The 10,069-nt window shown below is 39.0% G+C and overlaps 1 protein-coding gene and 1 long non-coding RNA gene across 3 annotated transcripts; one reads left to right on the forward strand and one right to left on the reverse strand.

Annotated features, from left to right (window-relative positions):
* The first annotated feature begins 190 nt into the window (after positions 1-190).
* On the forward strand, positions 191-4,301 carry LOC144059279 (uncharacterized). The gene is made up of 3 exons (XR_013295619.1): positions 191-286; positions 3,422-3,471; positions 3,984-4,301. It is a non-coding gene; the product is annotated as an uncharacterized LOC144059279 (long non-coding RNA).
* hbegfa (heparin-binding EGF-like growth factor a) lies at positions 4,283-9,014 on the reverse strand. Of its 2 annotated transcripts, XM_077578253.1 has the most exons (6): positions 8,796-9,014; positions 7,950-8,195; positions 7,675-7,873; positions 6,627-6,782; positions 6,400-6,486; positions 4,283-5,391 (listed from the first exon to the last, which is right to left on the reverse strand). In XM_077578253.1, the coding sequence occupies exons 1-5, from the start codon at positions 8,836-8,838 to the stop codon at positions 6,414-6,416; spliced, it is 717 nt and encodes a 238-aa protein (XP_077434379.1). In that variant the 5' UTR covers positions 8,839-9,014; the 3' UTR covers positions 4,283-5,391; positions 6,400-6,413. The 2 variants fall into 2 exon arrangements, with proteins under 2 accessions (XP_077434379.1, XP_077434380.1); XM_077578254.1 differs by lacking the exon at positions 6,400-6,486.
* Positions 9,015-10,069: the final 1,055 nt, after the last annotated feature.

Consider the following 10,069-nt stretch of genomic DNA (forward strand, 5'->3'; position numbering starts at 1 on the left):
ATAAAGACCAAAGCAGGTAGTGGACAGGAAGTGACAGGATGTTGCCACTAGCTTCATCTTTCCCCCCCGTCACGTTACTACTGACCTTATCTCTCCCTCAGTCCTCTGCAGCTTTGTCACCTTCCATGCCTTGAGTGTCCTCACTCTCATCCATCCTTCTCCTTTTGCCATGCGCCAACGGCAGCCATGTTGTCACCACCTCATTCGTCGGTCCCGGGCGGCCGACTGACGGCTTTGCTTTGACAGCAGCGGCAGCTGCACATGGAAACAAACACACGCCCTTACGGTAAAGTCAAAATTCAAACATCTAACGACATCAGCTCCTGTTGATGAGGCGCGGTAAGAAAATGATTGCGTTTCCAACTGTCGGCGTACGTACTTCCATGGAAAGCACCCATTGTTGCTTCTCAGCACGGCAGGAAACACCTTTCCACAACAAACTCGCCATCCTCGCTATGATTGAATCAAGTCCAGCCGCTGACTACTCAAGTATAGTTGACCCGAAGAATACTATGAAAGCAAAGTTTTCATAAGTTTTCATTTCACTTGCTGAATGGAAAATCCAACTGAAAATACAAGGTGCTATACGTTAGCTTCCGGGGGGCTAGCTAGCTAAGTCAGTGCTGTCTCAAGCCCCGATTTAAAAAAAAAAAGGTACTATTGGAGTCAGGAAGAGCATAATAAACATTTGTTTGTATTTAGTCCATCTATAGACGATGAATTCAACTCTCGGTCTGTACAGACTGCTGAATAGAAAACCCAACTGGAAATACAAGGTGCTATACGTTACGTTAGCTTCCGGAGGTGCTAGCTAGCTAGCTAACTTAGTGCTGTCTCAAGCCCTGATAAAAAGGTGCTATTGGAGTCACAAAGGGCATAATAAACACTTGTTTGTATTAAGTCCATCTGTAGATGATGAATTAACCTCTCTGTACAGACAATGCCGATCTTGGGCCAAAACAATGATGGTACGGTGGCGCTATAGCGACACTAGAACTATGCTAGGTATCTTGTTCGCAATCCACAGGGGAATATTAAAATATTAATAAAAAATAAATATTAATAATACATATAATGTCATCTGTTTAAGGGTTATGCTGAATTCAATTGTTGGACTTCAGGGACATTCAGTGTATTGCTTGACAGTTTAACAGTGTCTCTTGTAAATGTAATCCTTTATTCAGCGTTGCACACCCTTTGCTTAAGAAACAGAACACAGCGAACGTTCTTCTCCCAGCATTCCGTCTCCTGGGTGCCCATCATCCCGGGAATAGCAGCTATGTGAGCATGACGCCACGGCACTATTTTTGTGTCTTTGCTACTTGACATTGAAGGGACGGGATTATGTTGTAAGTGACTATCCCCTGTCACACATACTCGTACGTGCAATCGCATATGTGTATACATTTCCATTCATGGTACCTGTGACGAATACCAATTTCTTAGCTTGAGTCATTAAGTGTTTGAAAATGAACATCTGCCACACAGTCTTTTGTAGTAGTATTTGAAAGCAGATATATCAGAATATGAAATGTTGATATTTGACGTTGGGTTTGTAGATGATACTGGGAAATTTGTGGTGCGATTTGGATTTTCAATCCTGCTCCCGAATGTTTACTTACTGAACATTTCAAATTCCTGAGCTAATTATAAATAAAAATAATAATAATATTTATGCGAGTCAGATTTTAGAGTTGTAATACTACCTTCTGCTGTTCTCTGTTTTTATGTGTTGCTGCTCTATGTGTGATAAATGTTTATAATTACCCAAAAAGCGATGCTAATTTCCTTTAGCATGTCTGTAGCGTTTGGCATTAGATGTTAGCATTAGGCTAGTGGACCTCGAAGAGTTAGTATTTAAGTATATAATGATTAATTTTCTTTAGTTTTATGTATCAGTTTTAAGTCAACTCAAACAGGATGTGAGAAATAGCTTGAAGCTAGCACTAAGAAAGAGGGAGTCTTGATAAAGTGAAGTTATACAATAGTGTCCTATTTCTATTAAGCAGGAGTGAGAATAGGTGAAAATTAAGGAACCTTTTAAGAATTTAATTTTAACAAGCCTGAATGTGTTAAATCCGTATCCCACTTAGGGGCGAGCGTTTTCAAAGCTAGCGAACGTTGATTTCTCGCCAAGTTTCTTTAAAGGTTGCAAACGGTTCACCGGGCATTTACAAACAGTTCGAATGATCGCAAATAACAATTTTGAATTCGTTCAAATACATTTTTGGCAAGAAAACCAAAAAAACAAAAACAAGGGTAAAACTATTTTTAATTTCAGAATTTCACCTATTGTGTGGTTCTGAATGGTGAATCACTGTCAAAGCATTTGAACTCACGGAGGCAGCATATTACTATGTTAAATGTGACAGACAGAATTACGAGTAAGGAAATGAAACCCTTAAACATACATCTTCCCTGCGCTTTTCTAAGGAAGTGCTGTGGGTTTTAACATATAAAAGTTGGGTTAACCCTCACCAGCACGGAAAGCCAACACACACACACTCAAACACACACAGGCTGTATAACAACTTCCGTGTAGGAGGCAACTTCAATGGGTGACTCACTTTCGACTTGCCTTTGAGCCCAGCTGGGTCTTTAGGGTGCCCTCCAAGCTCATTAAAGCCGCGTGTGGCGCACATACATGACAGCATTGTTGCATCCTGCGACTATTTACTGCATGCGGTTTCTGCGAACCCCTGTGGCATCCAGGGGCGGCCCAGGTCTCGCTGCTGCTGTTGCGTCTTTGAACGTGACATCTGTTGGGTTAGGCCGTATGAGTAACACTTACAAGTGTGCCGCTGGAACCTGCTGTGTCCGCCACATTGTACATCTGTCGAATGCGTTCACAGGGCTGTAAAGTGTCTCATTGATCTGTCACGATGACGATAGCGATGATGTCTGCACTGTATTTCACTTAACACGGTGAAAATTGAGATACATGAATGAATTACATCATATGGGTTTTTTTCACGCCGTGTTGACACAGCATTAACGAAACACTGCCACATTGTCATAAATAGAGGGACACAAAAATCGGCATTAATCCTCCTGTTGATTGACCCATTTAATAAATAATAAGTAACAATATAATATGTTATTATTATTATTAATAATAATAATAATAATAATAAATAAAACAATAATATAATAATAATAATATAATATAATAATATATAATATAACAATAGATGAAAGTGTTTAATAAGTGAAATCTGTGAAAATTGCTTATTTCACACATTTGTATCTTAAAAACCCGATTCATTATGAATTGTGAAAAGCAGTCAAGTCAAAAATTGTCCTTATACAGTATGTTCTATACAGCCCCACTATTATAATATTGTGTTTGGAATATGACTTAAGCATCCAAATTTTCTTGTTTTTGTTTATCTCTTGCCGTTGACTGAAAATGCCATCACAGTGCCTAAGGCCTCAGCTTGCGAACATCACATGACCAAACCCAGAAAACAGGTGAGCTGTGATTGTTACCTGAGATTTTTAATTAAATATCCTCATTGAATTTGTGGATATTTTTCCCGTTTCTAATGCTGGAGATAATTAAACATGCCTCGGGTCAAAATGACCCGAGAACAGTATTGCAGTTCCTGAGAAAGGGAATGTAACATGATTTTTTTTTTTTTTAAATCATTTCATGTTTCACGATTTTTTTTTTACATGTACTTTTGGGTCATTTTGACGCTAGGTCCTTAAGCTGTATACATTCACTGATTTTTAATTTTTTTTATTTAAAAAAATTATATTATTATTATTCTTTTGTTTTTATTTCAATGCATTTATAACGAATGTCAATTATATGCAGAAATTTGCTATTTGTGAACGCTGTTGTGAACTGACGCAGAAGCTTGGATAAAAACGACCTATTTATTATAATCACTTTCTACAGGTTTTAATCTTATTATTGTCATATTCAAAGGCTCCAAAAACTCCATACTCCTAAAACCCAACTTTTGTTCGTCTTTCAGTAGAGTGCAGGATGCAGGTGCTCCGGTTCGAAACAGGTGGCTCCCGCCTCAGAAGAGGAAATGAAAATATTATGTTTACTATTATTACAACTTAGGCCTGAGCCAACAGAACAGGTTGGCATTATTCATCATGACCCAGACGAGACCTTTTAAAATATTACAATAACCTGTTACCAAACTCCGGAGGCGAAACCCGGAGCTAAAAAAAAACGTTGACCTTATTTAACTGATGATTGAAACACAATGTGGTGATTGTTTGAGTTTGTACACTCAGTAAATGAAGATGCAACACACAGGAGTTAAGAATTCTGATCTTTTATTTAATTAAATCACATTTAAAAAAAATCACTTCAGAACTGCAGTTTTTGAAAGTGTTGAACACTTGAATTCACATTTTATTGCTTGATAGTTACTGTAAGTGTTTCTCTTTAAATGATGGTAAGACGAGGACAAAAACAAGAGATTTACATCAAAAATCTTTCAACAGTGCTTTGGCTCCAAGCCCCAAATGTTATATTGGATTTCCCATTTGAAAGTTTCATTACCATTTCGACGCAGACAACACAGAAAAAGGGCAACTATGAACCCTCAACTGTCTCATGTGTCCAAGATTGTTTGTTTTCAGTGAAAACGACGGTTAAAAAAAAAAAAAAAAAACGGTAATCAGTAAAGAAAAAAAAAAAGACCTTTAAAAAAAATCACAGTGCTACTGATTATGTTCTGAGTGCCAAAATTCAATCAAAATGTGTTTATTTTTTTGTTATTCTTGTGTCCAGGAGCCGCAAGCATCGTACTTTTTCTTCAATAAATAATATCCAATAAGGAATATAAAAACAACTGTAACATCCATTTTGAACTGTTGAAGGAGGTTAACACCTACATAAATACAGTTAGCTTAAATAAATAAATTAAAAAGAATAAATATACTGTTTACTGTACAGAAAAAAAATAATAATAATGCACTTGTGCGGGAAATACAAAATGCTGCCTGTTTTCTTTTTTTTTTATAATATAATTCCAGATTGAGCTCTCTCTTAGTTGATGTTGAATCGGATTCAGTTCAGTCTGAAACTTCTCTTCACACAGTCAGGAAGCAGCAAATGTTCCTTCTTCTTCTTCTACTACTACTTCTTGTCATTACCAAGTGCCTGCCACACTTCCATTCCAGTCCATCCACCAGCTCGTCCAATATTCCACTTTCCGATGTGGCCGCCTTCTCCTGAGGCCTGCAGGAATACGCTGAGCTGTCCATTTTCTTTTGTTTTTTCACGTGAACATCCAGCAAGGGGTGAAGCGGACACCCCCCGTTTCCCTTCTTCATCCGTCTGTGTTCCTTTACGTTTCGCTCGGACCTCCTTCCGTGGGTCGCTTCTCTTTCTATTTTGAGGTAGTATCTCCGCTCCTTTGCCTAACACGAGAGGAGAAAAGACAGCAAACAATGAGATAAGCGTTGCAGTTTGTACAATAACGTGGAAGGAAATGTGCGTCAGTGTGAGATATGAGCTGCTCTTTACTACACTATCTAGTCCATTTGGGTATCTCGGAGGAAAATATAAACCAAGGCTGGTGAAACTTTTTGGCCATTTGAGTTTAAGAACATGATGTTTATTTTTATACTGTATATAAACCTAAGAAGGAGCCAGATGGGTGAATGAGTCTAGTAGAATTTGTTGGTTAAATTATTTGGGGCTGTTTAGTACAGTTACTCCAATTATTTTCCACCCCCCACCTCCGCCCCATTTTTGGTTCAATTATTATTATTATTTTTTTATTTCTTTTTTTTCCCTCTACTACATTGGGTCTCCATGTGCTCATGATTTTGTCAATATTTTTTCAAAATTTCCCCCCCACAATTTTTTTGTATTTTTTTATTGTTGTTTTTTTTTTGGGGGGGGGGGGGGAAGCCAACCACTGTATTTCATGGAAATTTTTATCAGCATTTTAAAAAATCTTTTTGGGCCCAATTTTCCCAATGCATTTCAATGGGCGTAAATTATATGCAGATTTTCTCTTGTTGACCGGCCAGCACGTACTTATTTAAAATAGCATTTTTGTCATAAATCCATTCATCTGGTTAAGCAATACGTGGTTGATGAAAAATTGTGGCTCCCTCCCTCACTAAAGTTGCTCATCCCTCCACTAGACTAATGCACCCATCTGGCTCCTTCTTAAATTGGATTATAGTGACAGACTATTGTACCCATAAATGATCAGCTAAATCAGGGTTCCTGATACATTTCACACACAAGATGGAGTCAACAACTACATTCTGAGTTGTCTTCTTGTCAATTGCAGGGAGCACTAAGTGGTAACTGATACTTTTCAAATCGAATTTGCCTTTCTCCGTGAACGATTTTTTAAAAATAGAAAACCACTCAATTATATTATCATACTATTTAACTGAGATTATACTCACCATTGTTTGTCTCTTCAGTGGTTGGATGCTAACCCTAATTTGACCTTCTCCTCATTCTCTACATCATACGCTCCCCGCTTGTGAAACCTGGAATCAATCAAGAAAACGGGGCTTAAACCACTATTTATGCCTAATTGTTACACATATCATCCTTTCAAATTCCCTATACAGCTCAAGTGTGCGCATGTATGTGGAATTGCGTGCGTTCGCGCGGCCACCGTTCGCACCTGAGCATGAGTAAAAGGCCGATGATGGTGAGGCAGATGGACGAGAGCACCACGGCCACCACGGCCAGAGCCGTTGTGCGGTTGTAGCCCTCCTGAGGTCTCTCCACGGACAGGGTGAAGAACTCACACCTTTCCCCGGAGTAACTCGGGTGGCACCTGCACATGGATGGAAAAGTCCATTCGTTACTGCGGTGGAAAAATTCCAGTTGAGTCCGAGGAAGTTTCACAAAAAGTCAGCACGGTGTCTATCCCTCTGGTTCTTTTAGTCATCATCATTATTAATATATATGTTTTTAATTATCATTATTATTATTATGTTAAAATATGTATATGGGTGTCAGCCAATTAAATTTTTTAATCGTAATTAATCACATGACTTCAGTAGTTAACTCACGATTAATCGCAAATTGTATATTTGTTCTAAATAAATAAAAAATCTAAGTTTCATACTCTTGTTAACATTATAAAGTGGAAAACTGTTAAACTAATAGAAATAGTCATTGATATAGTAATTTCATAATAATTCATAAAATTGAGTTAAAATTCAAAAGATGTACTGTACTGTAAAAAAAAAAACAGTGTGATATTGATTTGTGTTGAGGTCATTTTTTGCCACTAGACGGCATGATTGCATTTGAAAGACATTGGTGACCGCTATTTAAGAGCTATTTAATCTTTAACGTGAAGTAACTTGTGAAATTCTGCACATTTTAAAAATTTGAAAATACAACTTCACCCCAGTCTCCACAAATATATGCATTATTATTAAATTTATTACTGCTAAATTTTGACGCTGGAATTCCCCCAGTACAGGCTTTCCAAGTAATTACGTGGTTTAAAAAATTAGTGGCGTTAAAGGAACTTTAAATTAACTCAAAATTAATGCACTCATTTTGACACGCCTAATAATTTACCCAGACGAGTTCATTATTATAATTTATTCTCCAAAGTTCCCATTAATTCCCATGGAAAGTTTCCAAATTTGAAAATTCCTGCAATTTTGCAATCCTACAGAAAGAAAGGATCAAAACGTGGATGTGGTACTCACACACAGGAGGGAAGTCGAATGTCCCTCAGGTACTGGCAGGTGCCGTGGATGCAGAAATCTTTATACTTCTTCAAGCAAGGATTCCTCTTCTTTCCTTTCCCTTTCCCCTTCTTCCTTCCCTTTCCTCGCCTTCTCTGTCCTTCTGTGCTTTCCGCCTCCAGGATGGCAGATGGGTCTCGGGGCTTGCTTGACAGGGCAACTAAATAAAAACACACACATTGTCAACAAATGGAATACAAGTGTTATATAATCTGCGATGATTCTCAAGACCTCACCTCTTGGCATTTCCACTTCATCATCCCCGGATGTGCTGTCCTCATATTCATCCCCATCGTCGTAATATTCATCATCATACTCCTCATTTTCATCCTCCTGCGATGTTGCGACCGTTGCGCCTCCTCTGCTCTCTTCGTCCGGCCTTCCGTCTTTGCTGGTGTCTTGGAAGTTGATGACAGCCGTGTGCCGCTGCCTGTCGCTGTCATAGCGGTCCACCGCCGCACCGCACACCAGTCTGGATGCCACTGGACAAAAAGAAAATAATAAGAAGAGGTTAGGAAACACATTTTTTTGCAGGCCTTGTTGGGGTGCAAGTGAGGAGGGTGCCAATGTCACAAGGTGGGCGGGTCTCTGTGGACAAGTTGAAACATGCTCCTGAGGATTTGAAAGGTGGGTTGGACTTGACGCAAGCTTTACTACTACATTGCTCAAGGGCACACTGGAGCGGAATTGACATTGCCCATGACATAACCCTGAGGTACTTTTAACACAAACATTAGATTCATATACGTGTGTTTCTTTAGCTATACAATAAAATGTTTACCCGTAATCGCAACCTCCGCATTCAAGAGTTGTGAGCAGATGAATGTCAGGCAAGAATATAAGTTAAAAATAAACGGATCCGGTTTCATAAAAGCACGCTCTGAAATAGCGAGACGCGCCACCATTAGCTTCGGGCTCGTCCTGGCATCGGGAAAATGGTCGGCGGAAAAAAGGTTAGCGGGTTTACAAGTCATTTGATGGCTCCGTCGTGGCTTATGGCTTTTAATAATGCGATACGGGCTCACGCAGATCGAGGCATTCATAACAAAAACAATTACAACTTATTCAACACGTAATCTTACCAAGTGCGTGAAGCAGCAAAAGCACAACACTCCAAATCCTCATGATGCCAAGACTTGTTGAAGTAGATTTTTTTTTTTTAAGAAAAAAGGTTTTTGTAAGAAAAAAATAACAATAATAAATAATCCTTCTTTGTTTTTTTGTTTTTTTTTTCCTGGTGGGTTTGTGTCTGTTTATTCCGCCAGGTTCCGACTTCTTGGTGGTACTCGCGTGTGTAATGCGGAGCGAAAGAGCGTCAAAAGAGAGACTGCGTCGTATTTAAGGGCCACGCGAACTTGGCCGCGCCCACACACACGCGCGCACACACACGCGCGCACGCACACCTTGTGTTGGAGTGCCATTATCCACGCTGCCTGTATGATCACATAGTGATGCTAGAAACATTACCCAATGAAGTATTGAAGATTAGTAAACTAAATACATAACAATAAAATATGCGCATGAATATAAATCACAAACACGTTAGTTATTACCATACAAAGCGATACAAATGTAGTGAGTAAACAATTTAAGCACTTTATATTGCTGTTTACGTGTTTTACTGCGCACTGTGGCTTTGGGGATTCACAGAGTATACCACCAACAGAACATTTCGTAAATTCTTGCTAATATCTTACAGATGTGCGTAATTTATCCATTCACCACTAATAAGCAGTGCTGCGGGGAAAATAAAGCACAGGCGGCAGTGACGGAGTACGAGGGCATTTTTACTGCTGGCGCGCACAACCTTGTGGTGAATAATGGTACTACAAACCACCAGGAGTCAGCGAAAGAAAGAAAGAACGAAAGAAAGAAAGCACTCTCACTCTCTTTCCCCCTCACTCTCAACGCAGGAAAAGTATTACTATTTTAAAGCGCGTGCAAGAATATTAGACTGGGAGGGCTCAAGCCAAAATAGACATGTCTGTTGGTACAGCCCACGCTACAAAATAAGACCACCTCTGTGTCTTTAGTTGCACATGCCAGAAACAAAAACAAGAAGCACAAACCTCCACCAAGGCATCTCAATTTCTGTGACCTAATTAAACGTAGTTGATGCAATAATATGATTAAAAACGTTTTTCAACAGCAGAACACAAATCCTGATAAAATAGAGGGTGGGCTAAAAGTAGTTATGCACTCAAAAATGTTTTAAGTAACGGGTAAGAGTTTCAAACTACAACTTTTGGTTTCATGAAAGGCTTAGGGTTTCAAAGGAACATTTCAAGACATGATTAGAGGGAAGTAGCAAAGTACAAATACTTTATGTTTGTGTCAGTAGCTTTTTCAGGCTTCT

Source organism: Vanacampus margaritifer, chromosome 10, assembly GCF_051991255.1.
Source record: "Vanacampus margaritifer isolate UIUO_Vmar chromosome 10, RoL_Vmar_1.0, whole genome shotgun sequence".
NCBI classification, from domain to species: domain Eukaryota; kingdom Metazoa; phylum Chordata; class Actinopteri; order Syngnathiformes; family Syngnathidae; genus Vanacampus; species Vanacampus margaritifer.

Excerpts from the sequence above, each read along its gene's own strand:
- hbegfa (XM_077578253.1), bottom strand. The coding sequence starts at position 8,838 with ATGAGGATTTGGAGTGTTGTGCTTTTGCTGCTTCACGCACTTG. Across the intron at positions 6,783-7,674 it reads ATTCGACTTCCCTCCTGTGT|GTGCCACCCGAGTTACTCCG; the intron begins GTGAGTACCACA and ends ATCCATGTGCAG. Across the intron at positions 6,487-6,626 it reads GGCCTTTTACTCATGCTCAG|GTTTCACAAGCGGGGAGCGT; the intron begins GTGCGAACGGTG and ends GATTGATTCCAG.